Source organism: Protopterus annectens, chromosome 12.part0, assembly GCF_019279795.1.
Source record: "Protopterus annectens isolate FY-2018-M chromosome 12.part0, PAN1.0, whole genome shotgun sequence".
Classification (NCBI taxonomy): domain Eukaryota; kingdom Metazoa; phylum Chordata; order Ceratodontiformes; family Protopteridae; genus Protopterus; species Protopterus annectens.
In genome coordinates, this window is record NC_056746.1 from 1,312,889,003 (window position 1) to 1,312,909,238 (window position 20,236).

The 20,236-nt window shown below is 41.3% G+C and overlaps 1 protein-coding gene across 3 annotated transcripts in view; it reads left to right on the forward strand.

The window, feature by feature from the left end:
* The window catches only part of TAF4 (TATA-box binding protein associated factor 4), a 641,126-nt gene that overhangs the window by 386,436 nt on the left and 234,454 nt on the right, over positions 1-20,236 (forward strand). For 2 of the 3 annotated variants that reach the window (XM_044090373.1, XM_044090374.1), the window contains exon 6: positions 11,652-11,816. The exons of the other annotated variant lie outside the window; for it this stretch is intronic. In XM_044090373.1, the coding sequence (XP_043946308.1) occupies positions 11,652-11,816 (165 nt within the window). The remainder of the gene's footprint in view (positions 1-11,651; positions 11,817-20,236) is intronic. 3 annotated transcript variants of the gene reach the window in all.

The window sequence follows — 20,236 nt, forward strand, 5'->3', positions numbered from 1 at the left end:
AGAAGACGCTCTAGTTGAGAATCGAACCAGACAGTGTCTTTCTGTGAGGCGACAACGCTACCGCAGCACCACCACCGCAGTACCTTCATAAACATGTAAAAACAGTTATTTCTAAATACTATACATATTCTTCCAGTTCTAAATACATGAATTGGATACAAAAAATAGAGTGCCCATTTTATGAAAATATAACTTTTGATAAAAGGATGTAGATGAATTTCTTTGTATATCCCATAAGTGCATTTGGATATCTGGGGCAAATTTAGTTCCAGTTGCTGTGTCCTTTACCTTAAGGTAATGCCTTGGATCAAAATAAATATATGAGGTAACTCAAACCTCAGCAAATGTAAAATAAAATTGGTGTTCCTCTTACTATGAATAAACACTGAGCTACTTCCATCCCTAAACTATGGGAAACTGAGGCATACAAACTAGTAACCTCCATTCCTGCAAATCTGTGTGGCTTATTTCAGTCTAACATCTGTCAGCTCTTTAACCCAAAGAAACGAGTCCTTTAGAAAATATGATGGTGTGTTAATTTATAGTTGAAAATTCTGGTCAGTAAGGGCTTCCACTCCATCTAATAAAGAATGCACTTGAGCGACAACAGGTCTTCCAAAATCCGTAAGTTCTGTTTTCCTTAACTGGGGAGTACAACAGAACAGTTGTGGTACAGTATTCTGTACTACTAAAAGCTCCTTTTGTTATTCAGTAGTAACACCTGTATTCTCCGCTTACTTTATTAACTGAAGCAGTTGCAGCTGAAGTCTGTTAAGAGGATTCAGAGCTAAACGCTTATTTTGTTTCTCACTTACGAAGAACTTAATTTAATTGCATAGTATAATCTGATTCTGTCCCTGTACAACTTTGTAATATCACTTCCTAAGTGCCTGCAATGCCATTATTCATCTGTTTCAGTACAGTAGCTAACACATTCCATTTTAATCATTCAGATAAATGATAAATAGTTTTGGATCCCTGAACTTTAGGAGGATTGCTGAAGAAGTTGTACGTACAAAGATGTGGATGCATACACATACAGGAGAAAATGGAGAATTCTGTACCAGATCAGCATCTGTGTCCATCTCAGAATGTTACGTAGTTTGACGGATGCCACCATAACATTCTGACAATTTATGGTCGAGCTAATCAAGCTGCAGTAAATTCATCATTGTAGCAGATGCAGATGTGTGTGCATTACTGCAGTTATATGTAAAATGAAAAAAAGTCAAGACCTAACTCTAATGCTAAGCAAACTGGTATTTCCAAGGGGCAGATTTTGCTGTTGCACTCTGGTGTAGATGCCAATCTATCCAGCTGCACCAGTGAAGAGAAGACAAAAAGGTGCACAAACTACTAATGTATCCAAAGTGGCTCTGCTTCCATGCATGCATGCATGAGTGATGACTGCAGAAGTTTTGGCTCTTGGATGTCAGTGATTCCCTGATAAGATCTGTAGGTTGTGGCTTTGAACCATTTATTGAGCAGCTTTATGACGCTTTTATGTATAATCAGAACAATAAACTTAAGCTGGGCCACTGCCTCCTCGACTTTGAAGACAGGTGTGGGTGTGCAGTTTGACAATGGCTTTTGTATTTTGCCATGACAAAGCCCATTCGGATTTTGTGACAGATAAAATGTTTGTTTTTTCCTTTGGTCTGCTCTGTATGCACGTGTCTTTTTACTTACATTGTTATAACTGAATTGCTAAGAATAATTCAATGAAATTTAAGGCAGATTTCTCTACTTTTACATTTCTGTTTTAGTGTGCTTTTAGTCTTTACACAGTCTTTCCTTTTCTTCTTCAGGAGACACACTGGTTGACGGCGCTCACAGTGCAGTTACCAAGGTGCAGTACACACTGTCAGTTCATGCAACTGCTGTATGAGAAAAAATACACACGCATATGCACATGCACACAAACACACACACATGTAATATAATTTTTTTACATCCACAATATACATTAAAACAATTGACTTTTTTGTTGACTTTTCTTTGTTTCAGTTCACTTTTATGCAGATCCCCCTCCTGACAACTGTACTGCTTTGTGATATTAACTACTTCAAACTCTGTCAGTGATCACTGCTTGAAATATTACAAGCTTTCAGTCTATGTCTGGTTTCTGTTTTTGTAAGTCAATTCCCTCAGCTGAAATCTATTTGTAGAAATGACAGTGAGGTGCCTAGTGATGATAAACATAGACAACCATGTCTGTGTTTATTAGTTTATATTTGTCAGAACAATTAAATTATTTGTTTGACTCCATTTTTATTTGATGTATTCACTTGATGTGTACCACCCTCTAAAAAAGTACAGATGAGGAAATTTGTGGATGACTCTAAAATATGATTGATGGTAATTACTCTGAAAGATAAGTTATTATAGGATTATTTGGAAGAACTATTTTGGTGGGCAATACTGAATATTGTTGCATTTAGTGCCAAAAAAGTGTTTGTTCAGTTATACACTTTGGGTAGAAGAAGAAGAAGAAGAACCTCCCTTTCTCCATTAATAGTGCCATTTTGAATTCAGTTGAATTGTTAAAGGAATTAATGCCCTTGTGGATAGGTGACTAACGTTTAAACCATGCACTGATGCAATAATGTGGAAGTGTTATCTGTTGAGATATGACGTTTTTCAAATAGCATCATCTGGTTGTGTGGACATTGTTACCATTATTTAGATCCCTGATTAGACCCTATATGTAAAGCAAGGAAAGAAATCAACAAATTTAAACCAGTCCAGTGGTGTTTTACTAAGGGAGTAAATTGCAAGAGAAGAGGTGTCCATTTGCCCAGCCTGGGTTACCTGGGAAAGCTCTGTTGAGGGAAAGCTGGACGTAAAACCAACCAACCTGCCAAACATGAACTGAGAATTGCTACGCTTAATGTTCACTGACAGGACGCAGCTTGGAAGTGGATGACATGATGATACGGAGGAGACTGGACTCTGCTACTCAGGAGGGGGGCAGGCTAGAAATGGTGTAGAATTGTGGTGAGAGAGAAGCTTCAGAAGGCAGTGAGGGATATCATCAGAATTAATGACAGACTCATGGCAATCTGAATCCAGTGCAATGAAATGGTATTCGTAATCTCAGTCTATGCCCCACAGCAGGGTTGTGATAGTGAGGAAAAGAGTGCATTCAGACAACAGTTGCAGGACCTACTAGAAAAAGCAGGACAACATGAATTGGTATTGATAATGGGTGACTTGAATGCACATATAGGGACGGACAGAACAGGATATGAGGACTGCCTGGGTCCACACGGGTGGGTCAACAAAAATAAAGGAGGAGAAGCCATTCTAGTCTTCTGTCTGGCAAGTAAATGGCTCGATAGTTGCCAACACATGGTTCAGAAAGAGAGGCAGTCACAAGATCACATACAAGAGTAGCCAACATGCAACTCAGGTAGACTTCCTCCTAGTAAAGAAAGGTCACTGGGGTAGAATCCATGATTGCAAAGTCATCCCCAGTGAAACAGTCAGCCCACAGCATAAACCACTAGTTGCTGCAGTCAGCTGCAAGCAATGGTCAGAGAGGGTTGCAAGACAAAGATAAAGAAGATAATCAGCCACCTTTCATAAGGGATGCCAGCCACAACCTGCACAGGACATCAAAGGCGGATGGAAGGAATATTTCCAGCAGCTTCTAAATGAAGAAAACCCCACAGAAGTTGTACTGCCCCAGAAACAGCCTATAATGAGAGAAGAAGAGGAGCCCACCCTAGAAGAAGTAAGAACAGCATTAAGGAAAATGAAGTCAGGGAAAGCAGCAGGCTCAGATGAGGTCACAGCAGATATGATAAGGATGTGGCATGAGGCAGAAGAAATGGCTCCTGAGGGTACTGATAGCAGTGTGGAGAGAAAAGCGTATTCCAGATGACTGGAGAATAAGCATACTCGTGCCAGTGTACAAGAACAAAGGGGACATCCACAAGTGTGGGCAGTACAGAGGCATCAAACTCCTATCACATTGCATGAAAGTTCTGGAGTAGGTGATTGATAAACAGATATGCAAAGTAGTAGAATGTAAGATGGGAGATGAGCAGTTTGGATTCAGATCAGGATGCAGCACAATTGACCCGATGTTTGCAGTGAGACAGATTCTTGAGAAGAAGCTAAAGATGAGGAGATCCCAACTGGGTATTCCTAGACTTGGAGAAAGTATATGACAAGGTCCCGAGAAAGATGATCTGGGCAATACTGTGGTGGTTTGAAGTCCCAGAAACACTGGTAGAATTAGTGCAGACTATGTACAAGGACCCAATGACTCAAGTACGAACAGTGTTCGGCCTCACAGAGGGGTTCCCAGTGGGAGTGGGTGTACACCATCATTCAGCTCTGAGCCCACGCTGTTCATACTGGTAATGGACTACATTAGCAAACAGGTCGGAGGAGACAGATCTACAAAGTTGCTGTATTTAGATGATGTGGCATTACAGGCAGACTCTGAGCTAGAACTTCAGCAAAGGATAGGAGAATGGAATGCAGAACTGAAGGCACGTAGGATGAAACCAAGTACAGATAAGATGGTGGTAATGGTTTCAAACTGAGGAAATCAGAAGAAGCTGAGAATAGAGATGGAAGGGAAGATAGTGGAACAGGTAAACAGCTTCAAGTATCTAGGAGGGGTGGTTGAGGAGAAGGGAAGTCTGAATGAAGAGGTCAAAGCTAGAATCAGAAGGGCTGCAGCCTACTGGCATAGTGTGTCAGGTCTATGACAGAAGAATGCCAGAGAAGCTGGTACAGAAACCTGGGCCGTAAAGGCAGAACAGTTGAAGAAGCTAGAGGTGATGGAAATGAAATGCCTGAGAAGGGTGGTAGGTTGCACACTGTGGGACAGGCAAAGACATGAGGACATAAGAGCAGAAGCCAAAGTAGCTCCAATTGCAAAAAAGATCAAAGAGAACAAATTATGGTGGTTTGGCCATATGTGCAGAAAAGCAGAAGACAATCTGGTGAGGAAGATTTGGGACAGACAGGAAGAAGGTGAGAGGAAGTGAGAACATCCAGCAAATAGGTGGATGGATTGTGTGAGAGATGATCTGCGACAGTCAGGCATGAGTGTTGAAGAAGGCATGAGTGTGGCACTGAATTGAGAGCATTGGCGACAGTTGATACGATACCCTGGCCCCATGTAGAAAAAAATGGGGAAAAAGGGGGCTGATGATGATGATGACGATGACGACTTGTATGCCATAATATATAGACTTTTCAGCAGTAAACATACTGTAGCTGTGTAACTGTCATTAATAAGGTGCAAGCTGCTAACACAAGTAATTCTAATTTAAGAGAAGTAATTGATAAATGTAATGGAAACTTGAAAAAAAAAAAAAAAAAGATTCTTTGGAATTCCAGGTGCTGTTTTATGAAAGCAGTTGCCATTATTCGTGTGATAGGCTGTTAATGTACAAAACTTTTAAGACTTTCCTTGACTTGTGGACTAGGAGCAGAGTATATGACCCCTGACTTTTCGTGGGTGCAGACTCTTTGATGACCTTTAAACACCATCAGACTGCTAACATACTACATTGCAGCATTGAATCAGATAATGTCAAAGTATTGCAGCACTGTATCAGACAACGTTAAAAAAATTGCAATCTGTACAAAATACTGAATGCTCCCCAAATTTGGAACTTGTGCTTAACATTGCAACTGCAGTTTCACAATGTGGGCATTTTTAATACTTTTTCAATCTTGACTCTCATTTAATGGATTTCTTCTTAGGTCCTAATAAATGCAGGATTCATTTCTATCTATTAACCTTTTGTATTCTTCTAAAAGCATCATGAGTGTGCTGTTGCCCTTGGTGTTTACTGTTGTAGCAATGAAAACTGATATTACATTGCTTTTTTATATAGTGGTAGCATGATACCAAAAGCCTAGCTTTCCAGAGGTGAACGTGTGTACATAAAATGTTAAAGGAAGTACTTCATGTGAATACATTTTTTTTTTATTCCTCTGCGTCATCCTACTGCCTTCCCCAGTGTGCCACATCCCTCACCAGGTCTGCTATCTGCTGTTTTCCTCCAGACTTACTCTGATAATGAATTAAGGCTGATGCTGAACTTAAGGGCATCCTGGAGGATATTGCCATCCAGTTTTGACCATGGGCAGTGTTTTTTGCTTTAATGACCTCCACCCCCCCCTCCCACTCCCACATGGCTGTATGGTTGCATCTGAGAGTCAGGTGTGCAAGAATAGCATGTGGCATATCACCCTACTTTCACAACAGCTCAAACAAATCAACCACCCTTTCCCCTTCTTAGACCACTCCCCCCTTCAACAGTGACCCCAGGCTCTGCCAGGGGCTGTCACTGGGGATGCCCATGTGACTGCCCTCCCCCTCATGATGGGCACAACCAACCAACTGTACCAGTGCCTCAGATGCCCGGGCCACTAATTAAACCTGGTCACCTGTTTGTTATCAGGCCTGTATCCTTCCACACCATGGCCCTGGCATAAATTTACAGTTCACATAGTTGTACTTATGACCATAACATTTTAGTAAATGCAGAAATTCTTTCAAGCCTTCTGTATATTTTTTCTAAGTTCTTTTTGTCCTGTGCCTGTGACTATTATGCCACTCTGAACCCAACTTGAGCCCATTTATTTTTGTTTGTTTATATATTTATTTATTGACATTTGATTACCAGGAAAGTCCTACTGGTTAGGAGCCCATTTTCAATAGAGACCTGGGGAGAAAAGTTCCAAAGTATAGCAAAACATTTTAAGGATAGTAATTTTACAGTCATTAAAAATAATACAAAAACCAATACAGTTTAAGCATTTGTAGCAAATTAGACGTAATATGAAAACATTGGTTAAGAGCAGATACAAGTTATGAGACAACGATTGAACAGTTAGAGAAATTTTAGCCTGTTTATAGAGAAATTAAAAGTAAGTTAGTATAATACGAACAGGAATTGCAGTATGAAGTGAGAGAAAAGCAGGCTTATGGTATATTTAGTATGTAAGTGATAGAAGTAAGGAAGTGAGTGAAGAAGGGAGAGTAAGGAGATGTAAGGTATGAATAGGTATTTGTCCACATTTAGAGAGAGAGTTTATCCTGGTGTTTAGCAAGAACAGAACCAGCTTTTGGCTAAGAAGTCTTTCAGAATGGTTTTGATGGATAGGAGGGAGGGTATTAACCTAATGGCTTTTGCAACATGGTACTATACAGCAATGCCCAGCAGATTTGATAGGTTTTGTGGACAGATAGCAGTTTTTCTTTCATTGGATTGTAATGACTGACTAGCAACATAGTTGTGTAGAATACTATTTAATGCTGGACAAGCAGATGGATTCTGGATAATTTTATAGGTGTTTAGAAGCTGATTTTATATATATATATATATATATATATATATATATATATATATATATATATATATATTATATATATATATTAGTTGATGGGAGTTGTTCTAACTAATTTAGGTGGGTTCTGAAAGGGGTATTTGCTGCAAATGTAGTAACTTTGTCATAACATTGCTCAAGTTTTTATTTTTGTGATACCTGAAGGCTAGTAAGGATGGGAACACCATAAAGTAGTTGTGTCGGCGAGAAAGTTTTTGGCTGTATAAAGCATCCCTTTTTTATGAGGTTTTCTTATGCAACTTTGCATATGCAGGTTGAATTTATGATAATCATCCACTGTCATCTCCAGTAATTAACTATGAGAAGTGACTTCAATAGTTGTATGATCATCCATTACGACTTTATTTAACAACAAATGATCCTTTGTTCCATATGACTTTCTTTTGTTACCCTTTTGTTCTGTTGCGACAATTGAGTTTTCTTCTAAATGACAATAAACTCTGTTGGCATCAATTCCAGTATATAGTTTATGCATCTTTGGAAGGCAAGTTATTGTTCTGTAGATTTTAGGATGTTTTACAGGTTCACTCTTAAGGAGGAGTATCGTTTTTCCTGTTAACTAGGTTGGTGTTTCCTCTGGGGGTGCATATAAATAGTTCTTACTCATGGCTAAATCTTCATGTAAAGATGTTAATACTTTCAGCCAGAAGTTAGGTACTGCATATGGGCTTTTTAAGTGGATGTGTGAGATGTCTGGCTGTATTGATTGACTCCCTCAGTGATCGTCTCCCAATGTACCTGAGGTGGTGTATTTGCTAGGGTCCGATCCTAGGATGCAGTCTAATAGGAAATTTAATGTCTTACTATAAAGTGTGGGGCTTTTAATTAGTTGTGTGAAACCAAATAAGTCCATGCTATAATGAAGGGAAGTTAGAGTTTATGCACATCCTATTGATGTTCACATCACCTAGTAATATTTCTTGTGGAATTGTTATGGATATTCAGTGTAGGATATCTTCCAGAAAAGCTCTACTGAATTGAATTTATTTATTTTACATTTGTTTACTGGGGAGGTCCAACTGGACAGAGCTGTCCGTTTTCAGCGGAGGCCCGAGAAGAAAAGCTCCAGAAACAATTACTAACATACTATACATAAGATATTTACATGAGCATTGTGGTTTGCACATACAGTTATAAAATATAACAGATAACATGATTGCATAAGATATTTACATAAGCATAGTGGTTTAGACATGCAATTAAAAGTGTAGCAGGTAGTAATATGTGATTGTTGTTCATACAGCATGTTTAGTAGAGAGAATCTTGAAGATGTAATAAAGATAAAAGAAGAAAGAAAAAACTAAAAATACTACCAGGTTTGTCAAAGTTGGAGAATATAGACAAGTTCATATGAGGTTCATCGACATTTTAAGGGAAAGGTTTTTAACTTAGTCTAGCGGAGAGTTAGAGAATTTCGGTATTGGTTTGTTGTAGGGGGGAAAGGTGGTAATTGTTGGGAAATATTAAAGCAATACCACCATCTTTACAGTGTCATCACGGATGACATTATAGCGGAAAGGTGTAATTGCGGAGTAGTTTATGCTGGGTTTAATCCAAGTTTCAGTTACATTGAGAATATCAGGCTTAAGTTGGGTAATCCATGCATGTAGTTTAACAGTTTTCTTTCTTATGCTTCTAACATTTATGGCGGCAAAAGTTAGATTACCAAGGTTGGGGTTGACCTTTGTAGGGTTAGAGTTGTATGTGGAAGAGCATTGTCTTGATGATCATTTGTTCCACCATATTGCAGAGTCCCCAGAACCACAAATAAAAGAGCTTTTTGGAAAGGCCTTCTTTAAGGCAATTATGAATGTTGCTTGTGTCCCTTCTGGCATCCTAGCTCTGTGGCATTTTGAATGGCCTTACACCACCCCTTGAATGAGGGACCCACAATGCCATCCATTTGCAGTACTCGTTGCTATGCTGTTGATAATGAGGGCTGCCAGTAGACAGTGGCTTGATGGGCTGAAAGCCCACCCTTGAGGATGTCAGTACAATGCTGCCCCTTTTCAGAGGGATTTTGACAAATCACATAGGATGGTTATGCCCACTCCTCTTGACAGCTGTGTCAAGTATCTGATCCTCTAACTAGAGACTCTGATTGTCTCTATTACATTCAGTTTTTTTTTCATCCATGCCACCACAGCTGGCTTAACTATTCCTTTGTGCCATAATCCTAAGTTCGTTGTGAAAACCATTGAAGTTCCTGGATGTATTACATTCATAGGTATTGAGTACAGTGAAATATTACTTTATTGTGAAAGTAAAAGGATTTTAAATTTTACCTTTGAGTTTTACAAGGTCAGCATGGTTGTATTAAGGGGTACATAAAATAAGAAGAATGCAGCCTTGTCCTTTAGACCTACCAGTTTTGGACTTGTTTCTTGTCCCTGCTACAATAAGGTAGTTTGTGATGCAAGACGTTGTTGTGCATGTGTGTGTGTGCGTGGGTCCCCTGCTCTTAATGGAATCCCACTTTTAGAGACATTATAGGATATATGCAGTCTCCTGGTCTCATACTTTCTTCAGATCCAGAATCATTCAAGGTGTCTTTTCACGAGGACCACCCAGTAGGATGAGCTTGAGAGTCTGTCTTACTGGTTAGGGAAGATGGACCTTCTCATCTGTGATATAAAAGTTATGCAATTATAACAACACATCTGTGATGGATCTGTAAGATGAAGTTCATCTTCTATAGCATTCCTACGCTCTTCCCTCGGCTTCAGGTGGGCATGGTGTAGGGAGCATTTATGTTTATTTGCTGGTTAGTCTTGTGTTTTGCTTTTGAGTGGCATACTGTAGATCTACAAAGGAAGCTACAGCACAGAAAAGTACAGAAAACTGGGTGGAGGTGTAACCTGGAGAAAATTCCCAATGTTGAGCTGACTGGAAATTGAAGGTGGACCTTCTCATCCAGATCTGTCATTATTTTAAGTGCATAACTTTTGTGTATGGTGAGTAAACTTACACAAACTTTTCTTTCTCACTGATGATGATCACATATCAACTGGTAAAAAGAATTCTAGGCTGTCAGGTTTCACCACTGCACATTATGAAATCATTTTATTGCAACACACAGGTCCCAGGATACACTCTAGTCATTGAAGCCTTTACTTAGGGAATGGTGAAGCCTCTTGTTTTGTGTAGCCATTGCTTAAAGTGGGCTGTTAGAATTGTAAGAGAATGGATCATACCCACAGGTGCAGCCTTGGTAAGCTCTCTTACAAGTTGTATGTTTTGATGGTCACGACCAATATCTGATTCATAGCTGAAAATGTTTGATATTCAAGCTTCAAATGTAGGTCTTAATTAAGAAGCATTGTACAAAGGTGCATTCTGTTTAAAATTATGTGCCGTACCTTCACTGCTAGTATACAAAAACTGGTGGCTAGACCCTTATCACTCTCCTGCTTGCATGTAACGACAATGCATTCTTCACTTTATGTTTGTTTCTTCAGTTTGAGCTTTTTTTTACCATATACTTTATTTATGATTACAAAATACTGCTTGTTTTATTTTTTTTGTGCAAGTTATTTTTGAGAAAGACTTTTGAGTTTAAGCTTGCTACACACATATGTAAGTTTTGTCATGATCTGTAGTGGTGGTGTTACATTCACAGTCTGACTGTTGGATAATTAGTACTGTGCCCTTCATTCAGAAGTAAAGGCCCTCTTATTGTGTTGTACTTAATAATGTAACTGATATCTCTTTTAAGTAAACAAAAATCAGGTTTGCAGTTTCTGGTGGTGATTTATTTATTTATTTTTACTAGTTGTATAAGAAAAATACTTGCATACTTCACGTGGTCTGGTATTGTGGCAGTAATTTGAAAGCCAAGGCATGACATGCAGAGAAATATTCTGCCTTCCCACAGTAACGGCACTAGTTCTTTGAAGTCTGCTAGAGTAATGTTTTGTTGCGTTGTGTAGTAGGTACTGCTGTACCTACAGCAGTGACCTGCGTTGTTTTTCTCAGTAAGATAACTTCTTCTAATAATTTAGTTTATGTTCACATAAAGAATAGGTACTGAATGTTGACATGAAGCAAAGATCTTTGCATTACCAAAGTGAAGGAGGATTAGTAGCTCCCATTTATAGGCACCGTAGTACCTTGTCTGTTCATCTCTTAAGTACTGGATATTTATGTTGTAACTCAAAGTGTATTAAGTTTAAAAAAAAAAAAAAAAAGGAAAATAAGAAAGACAAAAGTATTTCCTGCGTTTTGCTGGTGTTTTATGTAAGCCTATTTATTGCTCTTTACCTTTTTAGGACTCTCTGGCTGTCAGCAGAGGTCCCGCACGTATTACGCCAGTGACATTAAATGCTGCAGGACAGCCTCACGCACTGCCTGGCAACATAATATCTCCCATGCAGCCACAACCTGGAATGGAAACTAACAGTGTTATAGGTCCCGTGGTCATGACGGTAACACCGGTATGTAACAAGTCTTGCACCATCAGACAGAAAACTTGTTACAACTAGAATTTCATTTTGCAGTGATGTTTGGTTCAGTTAAGTTTCTGTTACTTACATAAATCAAGAGTTAAAATAGTACAACTGAGACCTGTCTTTTTATGCAAGACAGAGGTCTTTTGATTTTCATTGCAAAATGCTTGTCCTTTAATGGTAACTACACAATGGTCTGCTTAAAGTAATTCTCAAGAAATTCTGTTTATTTTTTCTGGACGTAGCTGTTTAATACTCTTAATGAAATTTTGTAAGAAAAAGAATTAATAGCTGTTATCTATTCCTACTGCTTCTTTTTCTTTTGGGTAAGGTAACAGTACCCGGGTTGTAACTGGAGCATTTCTATGACATTGTCTTTTATGTTATGTCAGAATCCTTAGTAAGAGAAAATGTTATTTTAAGTGGCAAACAGACAAATATCTGTGCAGTTCTGATCAGTACAGGAATGTCTTGAAATTCATGCATTCATGGAAGTGTCATGAACTTTTGACTTTGACAGCAGTAGTATAGTTACTGCTCATGTGTAATAAAATCAGTAACAGAGTGCTTCAAGGAACATTGTGGAAACTGGTATGTCTGTGTATAAACACAGCTGACTAATGAAAAGACCGTCATCTTAATCTTTTTAAAAAATAGTACTTGCAAAAATATAGGCATTTTAATCACCCATTAATACTGATAGAAACCTTAAAAGTAATTTATAGAAACATAAATGAGATTGCATTTTTGTTTCCAACACTTAACTTTCTTACTACCCTTTTAAAGCAACAGTATTTGATAAAAGGCAGATGACTTGGCAGATTCCTGATTAAAATGTATTTCTAGCATCCTTAGATTCATGAGAAGTAGCATTCTCATTCCCTCATCCTAAAAGTGCATCAATAATTGCATAAAGCGATACATTTGCATGGGGCATTAAAGTTGTCCAGTGCATTATTGTTAATATGCCTGCCATAGTAAATACTATAGGTTTCAATTAATAATTTCCATATTATACTGCTGGTACTGAGTCAGCAAAGTATGATGCATATCCCGTAAACACATCTGTCTCTCTACTGATAGTTAAATTGTATGTGGTGGCATTTTTGCAAGAATACATATAATGTGTGTGTGTGGTTTTGTGTATGTGTGTGTGTATGTATGAGAGTACAACATCCTCCACTTAGGACACCAGTTTTCCAGTACTGTCATAGACCACTGGTTCTAGAGTCAAGGTCAGAAGAACGATAAGAAAAACAAGCGAACATTATAGGCTGTTTTAACCTGTGATGAAGCCCTTTGGAAGAAAACACTTGTTGAACGTTACTTTTGAATAAAGGATCATACTGTGGGATTACTTTTGTTTGAAAGCGTTCATAGGTATTACTCTTGCATAAAGGACCATATTGTAGGATAAATGATTATGCATCTGATGGAATTTAGTTATTCTTGTTACTTTACTGAGTTTTAAAGTTTATGGAGTAGCCAACTGGTCCATAATCAAGTACGTACAGGGACCTAAGAAGATCTGTATCTAGGACTGTAGTACAGTCCTAGAAAGCTAATTACAGAGGTTAATCTCATTAATATACCTTATAGTTTACCCTCGTTTTACATAGATACTCACACAAACAAACTGCAGATATGAGCGCCTTTAGCTTGCTGCTGCTGCTGTGTAAGAATTTTGTCACCTGAGGTGGTTGTGTCAAAGGTTTTAGCCCTAATATGTCTACATACTTTATTAGTGTATTTTCTACACTAGCTTATACTTCAAAAGAGTTATTGTGCTGTTAATTTCTCTGCGTTTTTTTTTTTTTTTTTGTTCCTCCCCAGGACTTCACTTGACAATAGCTGATGTTGTTCGTGTTTTACTGTTGCTGTCATCACCTGTGGGTTATCCCTGCTGTGGTAGCCCTCGGCTGGCCCGAATATCAGAGTCAGTGTTTTTATGTGTCAGCTGCTGTCCCTGAAAACTGACGTCAGGTCGTCAGTGCTATAAAACAAGACTTTCTTGCCTTGGAGCCCTTAGCAGAAGCAGTTTGCAAGTGTGCCGGTCGGTTGCTACCAGAGTTTGGAAATCAGCTGAAAACGTCTAAAGCTAAGTACCCCATTAGGGATCTCTCTTTCTTGCATTAACCGATGTCTGAAAAATTTAACAATTATCTGGCCCCTGGAAAGCAAATCCCACAACTTCCATTCTTACTGCGTTACTTGTTTAGGGCCAGACCACGAAGTAGCCCGCTGTCAGTTTTGCGCCCTCTTTAATGCAAGAACTGTTCGTCGGAGAGCTCTTTTTGTTGATAGCTATTTTCATCTTCCATCTTCTCATATGGCGTCGGTTAGCCAACCATCAGCAGAACCTTTGCAATAGTGTAAGGATAAGGATAGAGACAGACCTCACAAGGCCAAGCCTTCAGCTGACTCCTCCGCTAAACAGGTAGTCTATAGAGGCGCTTTCGCAGCCCCTGATGCCCAATGTGATTGCCATGCAGGCCTCTACTGAGACCCTTTCAGAGTCCTGTATGCCGAAGAAATCTTCTTCGTCTTCAGAGCGTTTGGCTGTCTCCACCTCGGTTGGGTCTGGAGCTGCTAGGCAGGTACTGGCTTCCGAGGATGTCCTTTGTACTACCGATTTCAGTCAGAAACTGACTTCTTCGCACCCGACTACTGCTAATCTCAGACCGATGACTTCCCTTAGGCCTAGAAGCCAGGCCAACCCTAGGCAATCTTCCTCTAGCCATCACCTTCCTCCTGCCCCTCCATCCCAGGCCCAGATGCTTAATATGGTGGTAGATCTTATTTTCCTTATGAGGGGCAGTCAGGCCTCTTCTTCTAAAAGAAAAAGACTTCCTTCTCCAGAATTATTGATGGAACAGGATTCTGAGGAATCAGATTATTCAGACTTGGAAGAGGATCAGCAACCTCTTACTGCTTATGAGGATTCAGATGCAGAATAATCCATCCCTTCTGCCTCCCACCAGAAGATTTTTCTTTGGGGAACCCTCCATACCCTCAGGGAGCATTTTCAATGGGAATCTCAGGACTTCCCTCAATCCAAGAAAAGGCTAAGAGAATTTCTAGACTTTCGTCAGCATAGACCTCTTGCCATCCTCCCTGTTTTAGATGTGGTGGATGATGTTTTCCTTGAATCCATTTTAGCCCTGGATGCCCTTCCTTCTGCTCCCAGTAAGTCTGACAGGTACTACAGGGTACAAGACACCTGCAAATTCCTGTACCGTAATCCTGCTGCAGACCTGGAGGTCATTACACAGGGCCCCAAAGGAGCCAGGGCAAGTTCAGCAAAGAACCCTACTCCTTCTGATAAAGAGGCCAGAGCTCTGGATAGATGGGGAAAAAGGTATACGCCTCTGCAACCTTGGCCATCAGAGCTCTCAACTGTCAATTCTGTATGTTAAAATGTCAACAGCACACTTTGGAACCATTAAAGCAAAAGATTTCTACTTTTCCTGACTGTGCCAGTTGTAAGGATCTAGTAGATTTATTGCACTCCTCTTGTCAAGTGACTAGGCATTCTTTACACTGTGGATATAATGCATTAGAAGCCTCTAGCAGGGCACCAGTGTCTGTATCTGTCATTCGGAGACATGCATAGTTGAAGGAACAACCTCTACTTGATCATGTCAAGTCTAAATTAATTGATACACCTTTGGACAAAGACCGCTTGTTTGGGGAAAAAAGCAGAAAATGTGCTTAAGAAAATGGAAGACAAAGCAAAATCTATGCAAACAGTAAAAGATTTATTTTAAGTTCAACCTCCTAGATTCAGCAGGAACTTTCTGTCTAAGCACTGGTCTTTTCCTGCCCCGAACAGACAGGGGCAAGCTAAGCCCCGCAGGGACTGGCCACCCAGGTCCCTACAGCAGGGACAACAGAAAACCAAACAGTGGACCACATCCACCTCTAAGGCAGTGAGTTCTAAGCCATCCCTCTATGACAACTCTCAGTGACCCCCCCTCCCCACTTCCCTTCACCCAAAAGCTCGGAGGAAGGCTGTCTCTCTGCAAAGAAAATTGGCTGTCTGTAATCAAGGACCAATGGGTCTTAAAGATCATTTTTCAAGGATGCAAATTCAATTTCTATGAACTTCCAATCCCCGAAGGGTACCCAGACTTACCTCCAAATCAGTGGGCAGAGGGATTAAAACAAGTCCAAACCCTCATATCCCAGGGTTCAGTGGAAAATGTTCCCACAGATCAAGCAGGCAAAGGCTTCTATTCCAGGCTATTCCTTGTTCCCAGAAAGGAGGGCAGTTGGCGCCCCATCCTGAATATATCCATTCTGAACACCTCCCTGGTGGTCCCCAAATTCAGAATGCTAACCTTGCAGCAGCTGCTGCCTATGCTGACAAAAAATGCCTGGTTAGTGACCGTGGCCCAAAAAGATGCATACCTCCATATCTTCATAAGGGAGTCCTGCAGAAAATTCCTGCGTTTCAGAGCAGGTTCACAGCACTTTCAATTCTCTGCTCTTCCCTTTGGCTTATCTACTGCTCCCAGGGTTTTCACCAAATGCCTGGCCCCAGCCATAGCATTCTGCAGACAGAAACACATTCAGATTTATCCCAATCTGGATGACTGCCTCATCCAAGCAGAGAGCAAAGAAAAGCTCCTGCAGGACTTGCTCTTTGTAAAGACCCTTCTCACTTCCTTGGGATTCACCATCAATGAGAGGGAATCAAAGCAGACTCCCTCCAGGAGTATCATCTTCCTGGGAGCTCTGCTGGACACAGCATCACAAATGGCCTTCCTTACCCCAGAGAAGCAGAAATTCCTGTCACTCTTCTTTACTCAGCTGGCGTCCTAAAGTCAGCTCACAGCAAGGAGGTTCTTGCAAGCTCTGGGATACATGGCTTCTTGCATCCTTCTCATTCCTCTGGCCAGACTGCACATAAGGAAACTTCATGGTACCTAAGGAACCTTTGTTGCCAGCATGCTGAACCTCTGGAGACCTTCCTCCCTCTGATCCCCTGTATAAGGGCAGAGGCTTGTGCCAAGAACCAGGGTCTCCCCTTCATCCACCGCCCATCAGGCCAGACCCTCACCACCGACACTGCAGAAGTCGCCTGGGGTGGCCATCTAGGGCGCAGGGCACCCAGGGTCTTTGGGATGCCCAACACCTTCCCTTGCACATCAACCAGAAGAAAATGCTTGCAGTACAGAAGGCTGTGACATCCTTTCAGCCTCATCTCAAGCCAGGGGTTCTCCTTGTCAAAACAGACAACACCACAGTAATGTGGTACATCAACAAACAGAGAGGGACTCAATCTTACCCCCTGTGCAGGCTAGCCATGAACCTCTGGCTGACGGCCTCTTCCATGGGATTACACCTGATAGCCCAATACCTCCCAGGAATCAACAACACCCTGGCAGACCACTTAGGCAGACACATTGTGGACCCCCATGAATGGCAGCTCCACGGAAAAATCTTCCGCAGAGTCACTCAAGTGTGGGGAAACCCAGAGGTAGACCTATTTGCTTCACATCTCAACCATCAGCTAAAGAAATTTTGCACCAGGGAATTTCACCACCTTGCATGGAAGGTGGATGCCTTAACCTTCCCTTGGAACTCCCTCTTTGTGTACGCCTCCCCCCCTCTTCCTCTGGTTCCCAGGGTACTCATCAAGATCAGGGAGGAGGGGCCCAAGGTCATCTTCATTGCTCCAGATTGGCCCAGGCAACATTGGTACCCCCTGCTGCTCAACCTCACATCACCTCTGTCCTGTCAGCTTCCACAGACCCCAAACCTCTTGACTCAAGCAAAGGAGGAAATGCTTCACCCAGACTTGCAGACTCTCAAGCTATCAGCATGGCTGATACTCCCAAGGTAAGGGAAGGGTCCTTGCTAAGCAAACGGGTGCTGGACATTCTCACAGAGGCCAGAAGGCCAAGCACCAGAAGATCTTACGCAGGAAAATAGAAAAGATTCTGCTCCTGGTGCTTGGCCAGAGAGGCCAGTTCATCCATACCTGCGGTCCCTCTCATCCTGGAATATCTAGCGGAGTTACTGAATAGTGGCCTCTCCTTTTCTTCAGTTAAGAGTTATGCTGCAGCCATTTCTGCTCAGTTTAACACTGACCAGCCTTTGTTCTTTCACCTTCTTGATTAAGCAATTCCTAAGAGGGGCTTCTAACATTAGACCTCCCAGAAGGCCTACCACGCCAGCCTGGGACCTTAATTTTGTTCTGGAAAAACTGACTCTACCCCTCTTTGAACCTGCTGCATCAGCAGAACTGAAATTCCTCTGTTGGAAGACTGCCTTTTTGCTGGCCATCACTTCAGCCGGAAGGGTTTCTGAACTGCAGGCACTGATGGCCATTGAGCCAGACATCATTTTCCATGCAAACAGGGTGTCCCTTAGGACCAACCCCTCCTTATGCCAAAGGTGATATCAAATGTGACTCTCAGCCAGACCATTCATCTGCCTACCTTCTTCCCCAGCCCTCAAAACAAAGAGGAAAGAATCCTGCACTCCCTGCACGTGCACAGGCAGCTCACATACTACCGGGACCGTACGAAACCCTTCAGAAAAACAGACCAACTTCTTATCAGTTTTGCCTTGGGGCAGAGCAGAAGCCCATTTACAAGCAGACTATCTCTAAATGGATATCACACTGTATCCATTTCTGCTACAGATTTCATGGGAAACCTCCCCCTAAGTCTGTTCGCACCCATTTCACTAGGGCAGCCTCCACTTCCACAGCATTCCTCAGAGGAGTCCCCACCAGGGACATCTTGGAAGCTGCCAGCTGGACCTCTGTCCATACCTTCACAAAGCATTATCACCTTCCTCTTTTTTACAAGGCTAGGGCAGGGTTTGCATCTGCGGTACTGCAGGGCCTCCTTACCCGTGCCTAGGTCTCTTCACTATCCTACCACCCCTCTCTTCAGCTTTGGGAATGTTCCCACAGGTGATTACTGCAATAGTGAAACACAAAGAACATAGTACAGTTGTGTACACTTACCATAAATGTAGATGTTCGAGTGTATTCACTGTTGCAGTCCTAGTTTCCCTCCCTCCTTCCCCCTTATATCTTTTTTCTTTGGGAGACATAAGCTTCTTGGGGGTTGCTCACCACCTTGTCTTCTGTGTTTTATCTACTGAGGCTTCTGTCTGGTTAGGGCAAGAAAAACTGATGTAATGGCATCAGCTGCCTTGCTTTACAGCACTGATGACCTTACGTCAGTCTACAGACGACAGCAGCTGACACATAAACATTGACTCTGGTATTCGGGCCAGCCAAGAGCTACCACAGCAGGGATAACCCACAGGTGATGACAGCAACAATGAATACACTCAAACATCTACATTTATGTTAAGTGTACACAACTGTACTGTCTACCTGTACCCATATGGCCCATTCATTCTGGCAGAATGGGAAATGGACATTCTCAGACTAGGCAAGAGTCCTGGAACTCATTCACTGCTGCCCTGGAATCCCAGTCAGTCCTCCATTCCCTGACGAGAGTCGGATGCTGTGGAGAAGACCAGTTTTTGGCCTATCCTCACTCCATTAGAGTACCCCCCACCCCACCTCAGCAGCACCTCAGAGCTCCAACATCCCAGTGTCCCAAGGGGAGATGTTCTTCTGTATTCCTTGTTCCCCTCAACTTCCTTTTGTGTAACCTACCCTAACAACTAAACAGTCATGTGCAGCATAGTTGGGGCATTATCGTTTTGCACCATGGAGCTGACTGCAGTTAAGGCCTATTAGCCTACTGTGTTAAAAGTGACACAGTAGTCATAATGGAGAGGCAGTAGTTTTATTGTAATACCTAAGCATATTGGCCTATTCAAAGAATAAGAGAAACTGAGCTGGCACAGGCATACAGGAATACACTACTTGAGGTAGATATGCGGGATGTGGTTTTTTTGCAAGTACCTGGTATCTTCAAGACTCACATCGTCCAGTCATCCTCAGCCTGAAAAAACTGCATGGAGCTGTATGAGGTTGCCACACTTAAGGTAAAGGGTGAGGTTTCAGGTGCAGTGTCACAGGCAGGAGGGTGACAGGTTAGGAAAAATTAGACCCAACCTGTGAAAATTGGCTTTTAGGACATGGAATGTTACCTACATTGCTGGAGAAGGAACAAGAGCTTTGTAGGTGAATGAAAGACCTTCAGCTTTTATTTTAATCCCACACTGTAGTGTAGTTTTAAATTGAGGGGATCTACGAAACTTATTTATTTACATATTGTCATCAATTAATAGATGAATGTGTGTACATAGGTGCTCTGTTCTTACAATAATCATCAGTCTTAACACAAATATAATCTAGCATAAAATAATGACTGATGCACCATAATAATATCACATATTCAGTGGCTTCAAGAATTAAAATATTAATATAGCTACGGAGTGTGATAAAATTAAAGTGGAGTTTAAAAATA